The sequence below is a fragment of the Festucalex cinctus genome, chromosome 2 (assembly GCF_051991245.1).
Source record: "Festucalex cinctus isolate MCC-2025b chromosome 2, RoL_Fcin_1.0, whole genome shotgun sequence".
In the NCBI taxonomy this organism is placed as follows: Eukaryota; Metazoa; Chordata; class Actinopteri; order Syngnathiformes; family Syngnathidae; genus Festucalex; species Festucalex cinctus.
In genome coordinates, this window is record NC_135412.1 from 33,285,598 (window position 1) to 33,304,151 (window position 18,554).

An 18,554-nucleotide genomic window follows, 5' to 3' on the forward strand; every position below is an offset into this window, starting at 1 on the left:
GCTACATAGAACTAACTATTTATCAAGAATTTTTTTTGGGGGGGTTGACTTCCCATTTAAAGGTTAAAGTAATCCAAAGTGATCGAACACAGTATGACACGTATTTGACATACAGTCCCATCAAACTTGCTATGATGAGCTCAATGAAAGATTATTTTACTGCTGACGGGATCCTCATTAAAAGCAAACAACTACAGTATGTGCAACCTATAATGACAGCGTGGTGTTTCATCTTCTCTACAGCAGCTGCTCTACACCAGAAGGTATAAATGCTTACATTAATTTATCTTTGGGATGCAGCAATTGCAACAGACTGGGTTGTGGTTGGGGACTGCGGTCATTAGTAAACAATTACTAGAGAGGGGGGAAACAACATACACCTGTAGCAAGGTCAAGCAGACAACTCATTGTGCCATCACCTGCAGTCACAACTGGAGAAAAGCAACGCGCTAGTCTAATCACCACACACAGCCTAATGCCTGCAACCTAAGCTATTTCACTGCCTGCTGTACCAACCATGGTGTCTGGGCACAATAAAGACCGGGTCGTCAAGCACCGAGAGGAAGGGAAAGTGTGAGAGCTGGTCGGCTTCATCCTCCAGGCTGGCCACAGCGGAGGAGGCCAAGGCATTGGCGTGCTCAGACAGAGTGTCCAGCACCTTGCCGTTCATATAGCCACTCATCAGGTAGCGGAGCAACTCTATCTTACGGGTATGGTCTGGGCTCGCAATGTATCACGTGGTCGAGTGTGCAAGACAATCCAAAGGAAGCCAGAAATGGAAGACATTAGGTCATTTGAAACATGCTGATGAGGCAAACGAGAATGACACTTCAATATATGGTGCCGTGGAAATATAAAAGTCTTACCAGGTTTAGATAATGGCATTGGAATAGGATAGTATTTCCTGGATGGTGTTGGAGGACTGTGGGAACAAATGGGAAGGACTTTAAACCAAAGCAAACAGCCTCCAAGAGCACATTTTAGTTGATCCGAATTCATGACATCACTTCCTTGTCACACACACCTGATGAGGTCCTGGCCATGGAGATGCAGCGGGTGCTGCTGGTAGTGGCCAAACACTTCAAACACAATGGGCTTGGTCTTGATGTACTCGATGAAGGACTCCGTCACCTCAACTGAAATCTGCTCAGGAAGTAAACGGAGAGGTGGTTAAAACCGAGTGGTTGTTCATTGGTTTGGATGTGCACATGAATGCTGGTTGGACTCACATTTTGGACGTGATAAAAACCCAGCGGAGCGCCTCTGCCAGTGTTTTTCAAGGGCTCGGTGGAAAAAGCTTCATCGTGACGATGCAGGAAACTTTAGAAAATCAAATATGTCAGTGCATCATTTGCAAATGGCTTTGAACATGATATTATTCCTCTGTCTCTGCACACATGTGCTCCTACCATATTAGTAGTTGACCATGATCTTAAGGCTGAAATTGAGGACTCACTTGAACTGGCAGAAGATATCAGCATATTCCGGTGGGACGCCAGTGGTCTGAAGCACGGTCACACGGAAGGTGAAAGTGCTGCCAATCTCCAACTGGCCTGGTAGACCGTCACCACAAGCCAGCTTGCTCTCTGGGATGTTTCCCAGCTTGAGGTCTGAAAAAGGAGGGTCGTGGTTTGGGTTTGGAGTCACCGGAAATGACCCGATACAATTTCAATCTGCATACACATTGTCATCCGAAAGCAATAAAGTTCATGCTTGGACACTTAACAAAGCTCATGATTTGTAGGGCAGACTGGCGCTATTGGTTCCTCAAACCACTTTTGTACACATTCCCAAGCGTCCTTTTGCATTCAATGAGACCATCTGCCAAGGGGTAAAGGTCTGGCAGCCATACCCATGTCATTGATTCTATTGAGCTCCTCCGAGGGGGTGATGACCTCTGAACTCTGACCCTGGCCCTCCACAATGCGCAGTTCTTCCAAGGACAAACCAGAGTGGGTCATAACTGTGGCTGGGAAATCATTCTGATGGGGGGAAAGAGAGGTTAATGTTTAGCAGAAATTGTTACTAGTGCTGTCACTATCAAATAGTTTAGAATCATTTCAATTTTGCATTGAAGTATTTAATTACAAAATTTTTTTTTTTACTCTGATTACTGTATGTTAACCAGTGACTGGTGTTTATTTCTTACTTTGTATTTGTACAGTCATTAAAAATAGGGGGCTTGATGTATACTATGTCACCAGTTTGGTCATTGTTTTCCCAAAATAAACAGTTGTTTGCAAATGTCTTATTTTGATTAAACACAGACGACAATCAGTCTTCTTTCATGAAGAACTACAGAAATCAGTGAACAATTAGTTATGCTGAAATCAGAGGATTATGACAATTTTAAATTGAAAATGGCTCCAAATCATTACTAGACTATTAAATAGTTGTCAATTGATCTTGACAGCTCTAATTGCTACTACTCCTATTACCTTTTTATCAAAAGCCATAAAGAAACAATCACTTTGTAACCGTAGTCCAGTCTCATCAGGATATTGAGTTTTGTTCACTTTTATCTGACCACATCTGTCGACCCTCACTCAGCATGGACAGATCTTCTAAGAGTACTAACGTTTTCACCCGACTCTGAACTTACTTTTTTGAAGTAGTCATCATCAAAGGATATCTTAGCAGTCCCCGATTGCCTTACACCAGACCCGTAGTCTGGGGCCTCCTCATCAGCTACAAACACATATATGACCTCTTAGATATTTTTGGGGGGTCTTTTAAATACATAATGTGATATCAAACAGACTCTAGCACAGGTAGAGAAGCACTGTTTTTCCTCAATAATTACTCACCAGCTATGGCCTGGACCCCAACGCGCAAGAAACCTCGCACGTCTCCTTTCTCTGTTACTATGGCAACACGATGAACCAGTGGTACTGGGTAAAGCAGGTTGCTCAGGTACACGAAAGCTCTACAAGTAGAAATGAAAGAAAAAACATCCAATCTGCTGCAGTTCTGCATGTGTCTGTAGATCGACATGTTCCTATTTACAATATTTAGTGACAACTATGTTAAAAATGGAAAAAAAGGTTTAGCACTCCTTTCCCTACCCATTTATTATTACAATATAACAAGTGATACAGAAGAGAAGGTTGTAAAAAAAAAAAAAAAAAAGTGGTTTATTGTGCTACGCTCATCTTGCATACCCTGACATTTTGTTTTGGCGAACATGATTTGCTGTCCTGCATCTCTGATGGCCCAGACTCTCTACTGCCACCATTTCTCTCATCTTGTCCTAGCAGAGTGTCTCAAGGATAGTAGCAAAGGAAAGATATCAATCTGCAGAATGTCTGAAGTACGGTGATGCTGTCTGCACTGCTCAGAGTGGCCAACTGTGTCATCATATTGTGTCTGTTTCAAATTGTTACATTTTTTTCCCCCTCCACAATAAATTTCGAATTAAACACCAACTTGTTGAATATTGCAAATAAACTCCCGTCACTTTGTTAATACCTACAACATAAACATGTCAAACAATAAATAAAACATGACAACCTTAACATGAATAGGATTAAGGGGATTAACAAAGAACGAAAAACATTTTTAACAGATGGGAGTTAATACAGTCAGTGTTACCATGGTGGCAAGAAATGACATCACAGTTGGAGGAGGCACGAGAAAAGGATGGTGTCTTTTCACTTTCCATGAAAAGCAAGTCTCACACAGCAGGCCGGAGTGGTGTGACTAATCATATTTCATTACGACCACACAGATTCAATTCCTCTCTGAACATTGTTATGAATGCCATCCGAAACGATTCTGCAACCATTCTTCAGATAATAAATCCAGAAAATACATTTTTAAAGCAATCAAGAATATGAACTCCTTTTGTAACTTTTTAAAATGTTTGTCTGAAATGGCACACTTTGATTATGTGTCATTCCTCCCTCACCTAAACCCAAGCAACATATACAACCATGTCCTGAGTGCTGTGCTAGCCCACGTGTGCATGGTACGGAAAAACCACCTCCAGTCACCAACCTTCCCACCAGGATGAACCAGGGGGAGCGGTCATAGAAGGGGTCCTGGCCATCGCTGAAGATATCCGAACCCTCCTCCGTGCCGGCGTCGGAGCTGGTGTCGTCGACGAACGCCTCGTCGTCCATCAGGTCAGACATCTCGCTCTGGCGCTCGTCCGCCAACTCGGTGATTTCAGAGTCGGTGGTGGAGAAGGTGGGCGAGGGCGTGCGTTCGGCCAGATGCTCGTTTACGCAACCGTGGAAGATGGGGGAGCTGAGAGATGAGTTGGACGGGGAACATTGGCACCAAGCAGAACCCAGCAACAATGAAACTTTTACAGCCGAATACTACGACGAATCTAGGCCATTTCAATTGTTCGCGTAATGACATATGAATAAACATGACTATCATACAACACAATTATATTTGAATTCTAATAAATTCAATTTGTGATCTTCCCACCAAATTAACAACTATTTCTGCATATGATTGCACAAATTTACTGCTTGAATTTAATAAAACAATGAATACAAGCAGATGCAGGACTACAAAAGAAATCATATCAAATTGAATGCATCGTGCCTGACAGAGGAACTTTTCGCTGGTGTTGGACCGAAACCTTCCATCACAATTTGGTAAATTTAATTTTTTTTTTTCAAAAATCTATACCATTGGTCAGACCACACGTGAGTGTTATTTAAGTCAATCGATAGTGCTCTCTTTGGCAAGGTGGTCGGTCTCCTGAAAAGTGATTATTGTAGAGGTACGAGGATTCCGCCCAACACCAACGAAATACAAAATGGTACACAGCGCCATATTTTGCAGTATGTGGGAGAGGTTACATTAAAATGACAGAAAATAAAAACAGAAAGTGACATAAAAGGTAAGTACAATGGCAATGTGCAAATAAAGCCATAAGGTCAAATGAATAAACCATGAGTAATGACATGAAATCCTAACACCAAACAAAACAACAACAACAACAACAAAAAGTGAACAAAAATATGGAAAATAAATGTATACAATGAGTTTTAATGAAAATGACAAACAAATAGTGAAACGTGGCTAGCGCTTACACATTTGGGTAAACAAAAACAAACTTGTGACACATATGAAAACTTTGATTAAAGAAAATGATTGGATGCATTTCAAATAAAGAGATCACAAAATCTGACAGCGAAATAAATGGCCACAAACACAAAACTCATCTCTTCAATTGAAGTCAGTAATTGTGACAACAAGTGAATGAGCAGTAAATATCTAAAATACATGTATGTATTTTCCTGTACTTTTACATACCTCCCAACAAGCTTAAACCAATGGAAGCGGTCGTAGAAGGGGTCATTTCCTGTCAGAGTTCCTTCCCCGCAATCCTCTTGGTGCGTGGAAGCCATTTCTCCTGCCCGGTCATACATCTCTCTCATCTGATCCAGACGCTGCCTGTATAATGGTGACAAGATACAGAATACAGATATGTTCAGAAGCAGAATTCACTGAAGTCAGTTCACTGCGTGTGCCGGTCATTACTTGAGTTTCTCGAGGGACCAGTAGTGTGTGGCTCCGTTCTTCAGGTCTTGAACCTCAACGGCCACCACCGTACGAGGGAAAGGCCTGGAGTTGCGCTCTTTTTCTGGTTCTGGTGATAAGAGCTCCGGGGGCAGGGGTGAGTAAAGGGTGTCCGTCAATAAGACAAACTGGAACTGGACCTGGAAGATTGAGGGTGGTAAATGTAGATCTTAAAAGTATGTGCTGAAAAGCAGAATGCGTTTTGTGGCTGTGCTGTTTTTGCAAGACACTAATGTACCACAGTAACTATACCGGGAGCTGCTTTCTTCTAGGAGTGTCTGATCGCACAACTGAGGCACAGCTAGTTTTGTTTGAAAGGGCTAATTGAATAAATCTCAGCTACACTGTTACGTCATGAAGGAAGTGTCTTCCTCTTAGGTTCGGGGAAATACATAAACCAATAAAAATCAGCAGACATGAAAAGATTGGGTGGCAAATCCAGGTCCAGAAAGTACAAACCCTGCCACAGTTTGGCTTTAGCCGCTTGTGCTAGCTGGCTAGCTCATTAGCAGGTAAATGAGCACCTGGGGAATTAGCTAGGGAGCTTGCTAGCTAGCACCTGGGGATAAAGCCAAACTGTGGCAGGGTTTTTACTTTCTGGACTTGAATTTGCCACCTTTGGTTTACATATATGTCAAAGGCTATGAAAAATGTCTTTGTGGCACACAGGCTACTGTATATTCACTATCAATTATTTAGCACTTTGAAAAGGACAAGTGTACCACTCACACTGGACTGCTGATGAGAAAGTCGCAGTTTGATTTGTGGTAAATTCAATTTGTCAATCATAGATTTAAAGCAGTGGTCCCAAACCTCCAGTCCGCAGACCGGTACACTTGGAACTGGGCGACACAAACTGCCCAGCTTGACAGATGGAGAGGTCTGGAGGACCACAAACTGGTTCATGGCAGAAAAACGGTTAGTGACCACTGATTTAAAGGACTGACTTGAAGGTTATCAGAAATATAAAATGGTCCATATTGTAGACCGTACTGCATATGACATACTGCTGACACTGTCATATTCATATAACTCTTTGAATGCAGTCAGTCATTTTCCTTACTTTCTTCTTTAGTTCCACACTGATGGCGTTGGCCTCCTTCAGGTAGACGGCATTCCCCCACAACTGGTCGCGGAGAGATGTGAATTGGTGGAACCTCCACTTCCTGAAGGCCCACTGAGCCAGGCTGAACTCGTGCTGAGTCCACGGCACTGTGGGACGTCAGGAGACAATGCATTCATTAACATGGGTGTCAGGAAGTCCAGAGTAAACATCTGGTGGAACGTTTTTCTTCAATTGTCATGTCCCACGAGAAGCGATTGTGTCAAGAAAATGTCTGTTAGTAATGGAGTCAAGGATCAGTCTATCCAAGCTGCCATCCATTTTTTTTTTAAACTGTTTATCCTCAATAAGGTCACGGGAGTGCTTAAGCCTATCCTGTCTTTGATTGAGAGGAAGGTGTTACACCTTGAACTGGTTTGAAGTCAAACAGGGTGCATATACTAGCATAGATAAACAAAACATCACATTCACAGGAACAATTTAGTAGTCAATTAGCCTAACATGCACCTTGTTTAGAATATGAGAGGTGGACAGTGTACCCTGAGAAAACACACACACCTTAGAACTGTGAGCGAGTCCATTCTACTTCTATATTTAAATAACACAGCCACATACATAGAGTTATAGCTCAACTGAAGTGGATATTATTACAAGTGAATTTAGTAATGACATGGAATTTGCAAGTCCTGCTGGGATGTGGACCAATTAAAAAAGAAAAACAAATTAAAAAAAATCTTTAATGTCTCAGTTAATTGGAACAAGAAGAACACCCGCTTAGCAATCAATGGTCCCAATACAAACCTTCCTCTTCCTCCTCCTCCTCCTCCTCTAGCTCTTCCTCATCCGGCGTTTCGGCAACTAGAGAACGAGTCTCAACTTGTTTCTGAAGTTCTTGTAGTTTGCTCTCATATACCTGGACAGGCAACAACACATTTGGATAAGCCACATCACATCATCTTGTATAGCAGTCACCACTACAGCTACATGCTGTATTGGCATTTACACATAGCTTTTCAAAACAATTGTGTATTGGGGAAACAATGTCCAGAGAAGACATGAGGTTCTGTAGAAGCACAAGTCTGCTGTAATCCAATGAGGGGCGCCATCATCATCTTCGTCATGGTGAGAGCCGCACCACCTCCAGCCATGGTGACCTCATCGTCTTTGTTCAGTGTCTTGAGGGAAGACAATGCAGCCTTTTCTTTTGTATTTGACCTCCACCCTACTGACATCCTACCAGCAAATTACAAATTCTAGCATAGTCCAACATTTACTGAGCACCTCATTTGACAAAGATGCAGCCAGTGAATCACTGCCTTGATATAACATCAGTGCGGTTGATCTATTTTCCATCTTGTGAGATAAATTAATAACAGTAGCTCCAATCTCTGATGGTCGAACGGGGCAACCGAATATTGTAGCCGGTGAAATCAACTCTTCTCCCTCATTCCTGAATTTCTTTTTAAAGACGTCTTTTCTTGCTATTTTTCAGCCTCTGTGCGGAAGATTTTGTCTTGAACATAATGTACTGTAGCCGATGATGATAAGCCAACGTCATAAGTTGCATAGAATGTAAATTGATGAGTGCCTATTATAAGAATCTATCACTATTGTCACTATAAGCATAAAATTGGCTCCTCACTTTGTAATGTGTCTTTTGGCTGTCCATATTGCACTGATCAGAAATGAGCTTGTGCTTGGAGTGTATCAATTTATTACAGTAATCAACCTCCGGACATCACAGGATGTCAATACAGTATATTCTTTTAAACCCTGTGAACAATATGGTTCCAATAATACATTGTCACAAAATACTTGAACACAGTTTTGTGCATGATCACCATGAGGCACTTTGATTATGCAAATTCAAACAGCAGATGTACACGAAGACACTTTGAAATAACACTTAACACATACATGTACAGTATATTTCAAAAGAACAGTACACTGTACATTGGATTTACTGTACTGTACTTTCCAGCTTACCTGGCTGCCATGTGCACCAATGCAAACATTTAAAAAAATAATAATAATAATAAAATAAAATAAAAAAAGCAATTTCTAATTACACATTTATGGGCTTTTTAAGTTGATGTAAGTAAAAGATAGTCGGTGCAGGGCAGGCAGACTACAAGTGTTGCATAAGCCACTATTATATCATTCAGTTTTCATTACAGCATAGGTAAGGAAACGTATAAAAACAGTTAATGGTCAATTTCTCCCATTATGCAGTGTGTGTCGGATTTTTCATTATGGATATTAAGGCCATACAGTATTACAACAGCTAGGCTTTAGGGATAAAGGCATTGACAGGCAGAATTGCTGCTAATAAAATAGGCACTAGTTAAAACAGTAGGGTCGCTTTCATAAAGTAACTGAAGTTTGGTGTCATTTGAACCATCAATACCTGGTCAATATTGTCTTCTCCCCAACACTGTAAGGCAGGTCTCTGGTAACTACTAATCTAAAATCAAGCAGCATACTAGAATTATATATCTACATAAGAATAACAGCTATAAAACACAATTCCTGTAAATAAAACGTGAAAAGGAAAAGGGCACATTTCTAAATTCTACTTTCATTGAACACTTTTTATAGGCAGCCTTACAGCTGAATAGTGCATTAAGCTACTCCATTATCAATGTTAAAACATTAAATATGCATCGTGTTCAAAATGAGGTTCTGCTTGCATCCAATCATAACATTCAGTTACATGGTTGATGGGAAGAAATAAATTTTGTTTCAGAAATGTTTGAACTACAGCAAAAATTAGACATGTCTGTGTTCATACTGAGTTGGCTGGAAAAAAACAAAACAAAAACAAAAAAATCCAATAAAATAAAAGCATGTAAACACTGAAAATCAACCAAAATACATTTGGCAAATCAAAAGATGATTGATGAATTGTCACACGGGCTGAAAAATGAACAGTGATCATGGCATGGGTATTGTCATCAAACAGCATGATATACTGTAATATATCAATGATACAAATTCATTTACATAAACTTTTGGATCAACCAACAGCAGTCTTTTTTTTTTTTATACTCAGTTGTGATCTGTAATGTTTTTTTTGCCTGCTAAAAGATTTCAGTTCAACTTCTAAACCGCTGTCTCTCTGCTGGCTTTCAAATTGGGGGCAGACATTTGTCTGCGGATCCGGGGAGGTGCCTGAAAGTTGATGGGCTGGTTAGCATGGTCAGGCTGATGGTACTGCTGGTAGCCATTGAAACCTCCATCGATATACATTGTGCTATTATAGTGGCACGGCTGTTGGAGGTGGGGCTGGGGGTATGAGGGCTGGTTCTGATAGTGGCTCGGCTGGTAGAAGGCCTGCGTGTGCCTGCGGTTGGCTTCAGGCTGCTGCAGGTGCTCCGTGGAACCTGAGGCCCGCTGGCGGAGGTTAAAAGAGTTGCTGCGTCCTCGTTCATAAGATTGTTGATGGTAGTTGTTCCTGTAGTTATGTCTCTGTCCCTGGTATATTCCGTGCTCAAAATTTTTGTTACGGCGCTGGACTGATGGACTTGGCAATGGGGGAGTGACTTCTATGACGGAAGCGGCTATCTTTTCCTGAGACTGTACATCAGCACCCTGGCTTTCAGCATCTTCTTCCTCAACAGCTTCTTTTGGCACTTTTAGCTCGATGACTTTCTCATCTGTAATAATGATATGGGTGCCAGGGCTCCATGAGTTGCGGTGTTTGGGGTTACTTTTGAAGGGGAAACGGAGTTTGCGATCTTCTGGGGGTATAAATCTGTGGGGTCCCGTGTGCCGGCGCAACTGTTTGGTGATCTCTTGCTGCTGGAGGCTCTTCAGGCGTAGCTGCTCTTGACGTATCCAACGTGCGTGACCTCGTTTCAGGGTTGAGTCATCTCCTGTGCTTAGGCCTGCTTGGGACTCCCCATTCTCCGCATCTGATGTTTCAGGCACAGACGGTTGGGGGCTCGGTGTACACACTATGCTAGGAGGAGGGTCTGTACCGGGAGGTCTCTCTTGACCCTCGGGGGTGATGAGCGGAAGGACTTTTTCCATTTTCACCATCTTGTTCCTGAGAGCACGGATCTCCTCATCCTTCATGTTGTTCTGTTTCTTGACCTCCTGCAAGATGTCCTCCAGCTTGTCAATGTGGACCTTCAGCTCATCCATGACAACCCCGCCTGCTCGAGACCCATTGGTGATGACGTCCTCAATGCGCTCATCGCCGACCCCCACGGTGTCCCAAACGTCCCGAGCCACCGCCCTCCATGAGTCCCGCTCATTGGGGTCCTTCTTGCTGTAGCTCGCGCAAAGCTCCTTCATCTTCACAATGGCCAGCGCTTCGATTTCCTGACGGGTGTGGCGGAAATCGTTGAGTGCTACCTCGTAGCAGATTTCTTTGACTGCCTGGATCTTCAAGTCCGAGATGGTTACCCACTTGGAGTCCTTGGTGATGCGGCGGCGCTGAGGGATCTGGTACATTTTCACGGGCTCTCTTCGCTTACCGCTGCTGGGTAATCCACATTTTTTCACTATGGTTTGGAGTTTGCTGGGGGGCAGCTTTTCCCTCAAGGACGTGATCAGTCTCCAGCTCTCCTCGCAAGACCTCTTATCTGAGTCATCCCCACTATCAGAGTCGCCATCCTTGAGAGAACAACACAGGAAACAAACCAAATGGTCCCCCCCCCCCAAAAAGGAGAAATTACAATGGGAAATCAAAGAAAGGATGAAGGATGCTTTTTAAATAAAGATGAATACAAATGTATGAATATGCAACATGGGAGAAATTTAACTCAGGACATTTTCATGATCATGTTTTAGGTGGAAATAATGAAGTTTGAACGAATGAATACTTTGCATACATCACATTACCAGATGTATGGCAACGTGCACCATATCATTCCCAGTGTACAATGAAATTATATTTACAATATAACAAGTAAACAGTGGCTTCCATTGACTTTCTTGTATTTTTAAAATCAGTCTTTTTTTTTTTTTTTTTTTAATTTTTGGGTGAAAAGATGGATAATTTGTAATGGAAAAAAATGAATTTGAATAGTCAATTGATGTGATAGCAAGCTCCCATCGTTGCATATTGATATTAAAAGTAAAAAATTGATTATGCCTTTCACGATAAGCAAAGAAATCTGGACAGAAGCTGTCGATTGAAGCTGATTTGTATCGTTTTGTCAAAATCCTCTTCAGAATTGAAAAGTTGGGTCCCACACATGCTACTTCTGGCAAGCATGCATGCATGTTCTTGGATTTGGAAGCTCTCCCCGTTCAGTCCACAGGGTTTGAGTGTCTTTAGTATTAGCTGATTGTTAGAAGAGCGTGTTCTTGCAGCTGATCAAAAAGCCAGAAGACAGAAGACAGGCTGTGGTGAAGGTAGGTGTTAATCCACTACAAGAAAGGTTAGTTGGAAAAGGAATGCAGTTTCTCATTTTGGTAGGCAAAAACATTACAGATCACAACCGGTAAGCGTAGTTTTGTGTACTGTTTTATGTCTTGCTGATTATAGAGGCTGTAAAAAATTAAACCATAATTAATAAAAACGTTCTGTTGCTGGGAGTTTGGACCTTAAAACCTGCTGCTCTGAGATGATGCTGTAAGGTTTGACGATTCACTAATTAAGCTGTGAACAGTGATAACGTTCGTGAGGTGCGCCCTCACTGCGCCATTCACGTTCACAAAGTTGGTCAAAGAAGTCAATGAGAAACCACATAGTCGCTGCCAAAAACTACTGCTAGAGAGTTTTTTCAATCACAATGCAGTGTACATGGCAGCAACTGCATTGAAGAGATGTAAATCAAGAAGCAAGAAATCTAGACTAGTCAAAGCAAAATTGCAGCTACCTAATGATCAACTAGCTCAACAGCGAATGTCACAAGAGAGTCCAAAGCCAGCAGTGAATGAGTTAAGAATACATGCAATTAACATGAACCATGCAAAAGCAGCCTCCGTTCATAGAAATATGCTTGGCATTCTTCATTTTTATTTTTATTTTTTTTAAATCAAATTTGGACAGACTTGACTGGGGATGGACATGATGATTATTTGATTAACTGGTCATTAAAAATTGTGGAATTGACAAATGACAGTGATAAGTGTTGAATGGTTTCTTGACACAATTGAGGAAAGATGGAGTCTTAGCCTTCGCCAGCAGAGGCGCTGAACTAGTTTGCTGTCTGAAAGAAGGAGAACATGACTTGAAAACTATAGAAAGTTAAGTGACTACCACATAGATATTCCCGCTCTGGATAAAGTCCTGGCAGCATAATACTGCTCAATAAAACACTAGCATTGAAACGTGGGCCAGAGCAGTCAAGCGAGAGAATCTCCCATCGAAGTGAAAAAAATATAACAAAGAAATAACAATTAATTAACCCTTCATTAATTAATCAATACAATTTGGTAAAATGCCCATCCCTATACTTAGTACCTGCTGTTTTGCAAGATTCAAAGGCACTATAGAACATTGAAGAGAAGTGACAAAGGGGTTTTGGAAAAAGGAGAAAGCTTCACAATCGAATTCAGTCCTTCAAATTGCTAGAGAACATCAATTGAAAGCTCATCTGCTTTAAAATAAATTTCCATGCATAAAAAAATAGACGTGCACTGGTGCACACACACATAGCTCAGCGTGAGAATTAGTATTTGGCTATTTAAATGGGCCATTGGAAATAGACTACAAACAACTCAAAACTATAAAAATGACAAATTTTCTGTCAGAAAACTGCCTTTAGGTGTGAAAACTAGCACACAGACAGCCAACACACAATGGTTCAACCCACTCAGCACCCACTTGCTGCAACTCTATACCAACAAGCCAAATGTAAATAAATAAATAAATGAATAAACAATCTCAGTTGTAAGTTTGTAGGAACATCAGCAGCTTTGAACTCACCAGTCTCTGCTGCTCAAGAAGTTGGTCTGCTTCTTCTTTTTCCTTTTTGTATAGGATTTCCATCTCAGTGAGCCTACCCAAAAAGATTGTCAGCTTTGAAAAATGCATTATGTAGTACCTTCCATGGTTTAAATTCGGTTTAAAGCATCACCTTTTCTCCATCTCCTGTTTCATGTCAATGCCCTGTTTCTCCAGCAGCTCTCTCTGAGCAAAGGTCCAATCCACTGGCTCCACAGGGGTTTCAACAGACGGCGTTTTCTCCCTTTCAGCCCTGGCTTGCTCGGGGTGGTTGAAGCGGAACACGTGGTTCTTTCCCATAATGATACGGTTTCCTGAAAGAGTTCAGGTGGGGGGCGGGGGGGGGGGGGGGGGGGGGGGGGGGCGAGTAGGGTAAAATGTGTTAATTGCATGATTTAATTCTTCTGTTGTTTATTTGGGTTGATTTGATTGAGACTGGTCCATTTACACTGAGCATACCTGAACGCAGCTGGATAGAGTCCTCTACACGCTTCCCATTTACATACGTCTCAGACCCCTCACATGGCACAAGCATGACGATAACTTCAGCAGAAGCACACATGCAATAATTAGAAAATCAATCTATATTTTCTCTGACAAAACGTTCATAATGTATGCATTAGTTTTAGCCATAGACAACATAGTGCTGATTTGCAGGTAACTGGCATCCGCTTTTAAATCCGACTAACATAGGAAGGGCTTATCATTGAGTAAAACTTTATTCAACTAAACAAACAACACAATTTGATAGCGTGGTGGTTTACCTTCTCCATGGGCATTCTTCTCACTGCGGAAAATACAGTGCTCCTCCTTGATATGCGCACCACTTAATACGATATCTTGTCGTCTTTCAGCATCCGCCTGTCCCACCCTGAAACCATTACAGAGGCCAATTTTATTCACTTGTATTGCACAGACAGGCATTTATGTATAAAGTTAACTTCAGTCATTAAATGGGATCTGTTTATTAGTATTCCTAAATTTGATTAATCTCTGTGTATGTTTTTATTGCCAATCACTAATTTCAATTTTAGTCATCTCTTTTTTTTTTTTTTTATGTAGAGCGCTTTCGAACAGCCTTAGCTATCACAAAGCACTTTACAGAAAACAAACATACTTAGCAGATGATCCAAAAGAAGAAGAGGAAGTGCATCAATTCAGGAAAAATAATTATATAATTTCCATCACCCATAACACAGCTTTTATTGTAGCAAGATTGCTGCAGTTAAAGTGCAGAAAAACATACAATAATTTTACATTTATTTTCGCCCTCGCTAATACCTATTAGTGAGGGCGAGAAAGTGCTCTAACCTAGTTAGTTAGAAAGAAGAAATATGAAGCGGGCCACAACGTGTTACACACCTTTTACGGAATACTAGCTAAACAGTGGGCAGTATGCATGTATGATGGCTGCCCTTTATTTTAGACTTGTAAACTATTCCAAACGTTTACATTTTATTCAGCATTTGAAGGTGACCTCATGAAGTTTAATTTACCTTGTAATTCCGTCTTTGATGTAGTAGAGGAGACACTCAGACATGAGAGGATCCTCGTTCAGGTTAACCAGGTGAGGAGTCTACAGGAGTAACATGACAGGGAGACCGTTAACTATGACATAGTATAAAAACACCAACATGTAAATTGGGTACATTAGGTGGGCAAGTTCTCTATCAAACATTGCGTGTAAATAACTATTCCAAACACATTTTCTGTTTGACTAATCTGTGCTAGTGCTACCACAACACAGTTCTCTGTAAAACAACCAACCTTTTTTGGGGAGAAGACCCCATTAAAGTCTGTATAGAGATCACAAGGTTTCTCATTGAAATGCTAACCAATGCAGCAGCAGTGAATGAGAGAAAAAAAAAAAGAATGAATGTGGGAAAAAAATGGGGAAACAAAAAACTGCACAGGATGACTAACTATGACTTTTGTGCTCAAGTACAAAAAGCAGCTAAGAGTAATGTCAGCACAAGGGCTTTTCCACTACACAGTTCTGGTACAATTCCATTTTACTTGCCTCGATTTGAGGTGGCCAGTTTTCCACTTTAAATAGTTCGACAGGAAACTGGAAAAATTAGGCCACACTGACCACATCAAGTACAAAAGACTAAAACTGTTTATTATGTGGCCACTGGCTACGATAGAGCCGAAGAAACATTTTGAGAAAAGATTTGGGAAAAAGAACCACTACAAAAAAGTAGGGACTGCAGAGAACAACGCTGCAGTATCCAGAGCTAAGGCACGGCAGCAGGGTAAGCTAATGCCATGTGAAGATCAAATGTTGCAAGTGGGCCGAATAGTATCTATCCAGCGAGAGTGGAACCCCGGCTAACCACGTACTTCATACTAGGACCCAGATTTAGTTAATGGAAAAGCCTTCATAGCTTGTAGAGCCATGTGGACATTGGAAAAGGGGATCATCACACTGGCTATATGAAATTTCATTTTCAAAGTAGCATAAGCAATAACTTACAAGATTTATTTATTTTTTATTCAATCTACAATCTACAGTAAACAAAGACGGCATGACAGTAACCATCTACTTTTCCCAAGGTAATTACAGTACTCAGGAATTTTACTTTTTCTGCCAACTTGTAATGGACAAACCTTCTTGGCGGAAAAACAATCAAACTGTTCTTCAAATGGACTTTCATGGCTGAGCTGAGTATATGAAGACAGCAAATTATCAAGTGTAAAGAAATACAAAACAAACAAATATAAAAAGAAAAAACTAAAGATGGTGCATGGAGAGTTTTCATAGGAACACATCAACACAAACACAAAGGAGGAAGCAAAGGTGGAAGGTAGTGAATCACAAAAAACCCATCTGGAAACCCATTCCAAAGTCAGTCTTGTATGTGTGTATGACGATGTCTGGCTTACCTTTTTCGGGGAGAACACCCCCAAAGTGCCTCCATCTTCGCGGATTGCTACGCCCATTTCTGCAAGTAACGCCTCCCTGTAAGGAAGGCAGAGCCGGTTCTGTAATCTTTTGTGTGTTGCACGATGACAAACAGTATACACACGGTAATGATAATTATCTTGTATCTAATCGAGACAACGGATGAAAAAGTCATCATGTGCATGATATGTTGAGAATAATGGCACCAAAGATTCAACAGAGCTTAGCGTGCTTCATTTGGTTGATGGTAGTGACCTCTCCATGCGGATTGCCTCTGTCTTTCGCAGCTTCTCTTCCCAGGTTTCATTGAGCTCTGCAATGATCTTTTCCGATTCCTAAAAAAACAAAAGTCAAAGTGTGAAACGCTGTACTTGTACATCATCTGCTCTTGTAAACACTCATCCCAGTTTAACTTGCACTTCCATATCTAATATCATGTTTACAAATGGATCACAAGGGTAAGTGATGGGTATGCGCTCACAAACACTAAAATAAACATGCCAGCTTTGACTAGTATATGCCTCACTCTAGGAGCTAAAGTGGAATTACTCAGGTGCTATTTTTGTCCACTTTCCTCCATATCTGCGTTCAGGTTTGACGTCATTGGATGACAGAGTGGGCACTTTGGTTGTCATGGCAACTGCAGCTTCTAACGGTGGTTGTACTGCTCTATCAACAGTTATATGAGCAGTATTAGATTGATGGGAGGTTTCTGGTGCTTTGAAATAACGTAACGTGAATATTAACATCTGATTTTTGTAAGATGTACCAGACATTGTGTAAATTTGTATTGTTTTATACATATTTAATCTTGTAGTTTAATACATTACCATTTTCCAAAAGATCTACCCAAAAAAACAAGAAAACATTTTAAGTGAATGTTTAAAAATCAAATAATAAAAAAAGAAAAGAAAAAAAATCCTCCTCTCTGACTTGAGTGGCATGATGTAACCCACACCAACTTTACCTTGAGTCTTTCAATAGCTTCCTCTCCACCAGGAGTGGACATGATGCGTTCTTGGATGCTGGTGGCTGACTGCAGGGCCCCCTGGCTGCACAGTGAGCCAGAGGATGGAGATACTGTCAGGGAACCGATAGGGGCTGTGGAGAAATGGCCAGGGCGTTGGTTCTCTGAGGCTATCAAGTATCTATTCTTATTGTTCTGAATGTCTTTGAGGTCTGAGCCAACAGCAAGAGGGAAAGAGAGAACGACAGCAGAGAGGAAAGTGGGCCAGGACGGGATAAACCATTAAATAAAAGGAATGAAATATAAAATCAGGAGAGAGGAAGAAACGGAGACAGGGAAGGGGGGACAAAAGGAGGGAAGACCAATGTGAGACACATTGTACTAACGGGTTAAGTCAAACGCACATCATAATGTCAGCGACAGAGTAGCAGTTTTCACTCCAGATATACAGTAGTGTGTTAGTTCTTTCATCTGCTTTGACTTTAAAGTAAAAAAAAATAAAAATTATCTGCATCTGCCTGTGTACAAGTCCTGAAAATAACTATTACTGTACTCATATTTGTCTGTGCGAAAACTGCTATCCCTGTATCAAAGTTAGCGTGGGCTGATACTGAAAGATGGTTCAGAGGGCAAATGACCTTGGGCAACATTCTGCCAAAGTTCAGCCTGCACATCATCTCACACAGACACACGCACACACACCCAGGTATCGCTGATACCTCGTCCACATCATGCCAGAAGCACAACAATCGGTCCAAATGTCAATATAACCAAAAAGAAAATGCACCATTTTCCTTTTTTATGCTAGGTAGATTATACATACTTTTGTATCAAGGTCCACATATTCAAGTATAATAATATGAAGTAATATTAAAGCAACTTCTTTGGAGAAATTTGGCAGTCACTACAAGAGCCAAATATGTTTGTTTGTTTTTTAAATCCCAATTCAAACACATTAAAAAGAAATGTTAGTACAATGAAAGGTTATGAGGAAAGATGTGTTAGGAATACAGAATTGGGCAAACTATCAAACCAACTAGAAACTACTCACGCTACAGGTTAGTGGAATCTGATCACACTACATAGACTTTCTATTTAATGCACCTTTTGATCTGAAGCTCTGAACCTCAGTTTGACAACTGAGCAGTGGCATTCTAAAGCTTTGAGCAGTGTCACC

At 41.1% G+C, this 18,554-nt stretch overlaps 1 protein-coding gene across 21 annotated transcripts in view; it reads right to left on the reverse strand.

Annotated features, from left to right (window-relative positions):
* Positions 1-18,554, reverse strand: part of kif1b (kinesin family member 1B) — a 70,552-nt gene that overhangs the window by 17,669 nt on the left and 34,329 nt on the right. For 4 of the 21 annotated variants that reach the window (XM_077514713.1, XM_077514715.1, XM_077514712.1 and 1 more), the window contains 23 exons: positions 18,482-18,553; positions 17,378-17,589; positions 16,666-16,745; positions 16,392-16,467; positions 15,273-15,335; positions 15,002-15,081; positions 14,270-14,376; positions 13,965-14,048; positions 13,639-13,819; positions 13,488-13,560; positions 7,406-7,517; positions 6,605-6,753; positions 5,503-5,681; positions 5,275-5,415; positions 3,997-4,248; positions 2,808-2,926; positions 2,603-2,688; positions 1,853-1,982; positions 1,457-1,610; positions 1,230-1,320; positions 1,025-1,143; positions 867-922; positions 517-717 (listed from right to left, as the gene is read on the reverse strand). In XM_077514713.1, the coding sequence (XP_077370839.1) occupies positions 517-717; positions 867-922; positions 1,025-1,143; positions 1,230-1,320; positions 1,457-1,610; positions 1,853-1,982; positions 2,603-2,688; positions 2,808-2,926; positions 3,997-4,248; positions 5,275-5,415; positions 5,503-5,681; positions 6,605-6,753; positions 7,406-7,517; positions 13,488-13,560; positions 13,639-13,819; positions 13,965-14,048; positions 14,270-14,376; positions 15,002-15,081; positions 15,273-15,335; positions 16,392-16,467; positions 16,666-16,745; positions 17,378-17,589; positions 18,482-18,553 (2,817 nt within the window). Of the gene's footprint in view, positions 1-516; positions 718-866; positions 923-1,024; positions 1,144-1,229; positions 1,321-1,456; positions 1,611-1,852; positions 1,983-2,602; positions 2,689-2,807; positions 2,927-3,996; positions 4,249-5,274; positions 5,416-5,502; positions 5,682-6,604; positions 6,754-7,405; positions 7,518-8,301; positions 11,225-13,487; positions 13,561-13,638; positions 13,820-13,964; positions 14,049-14,269; positions 14,377-15,001; positions 15,082-15,272; positions 15,336-16,391; positions 16,468-16,665; positions 16,746-17,377; positions 17,590-18,481; position 18,554 lie in introns of those variants that run through there. The other 17 variants (XM_077514719.1, XM_077514717.1, XM_077514722.1 and 14 more) reach the window with 12 other exon arrangements.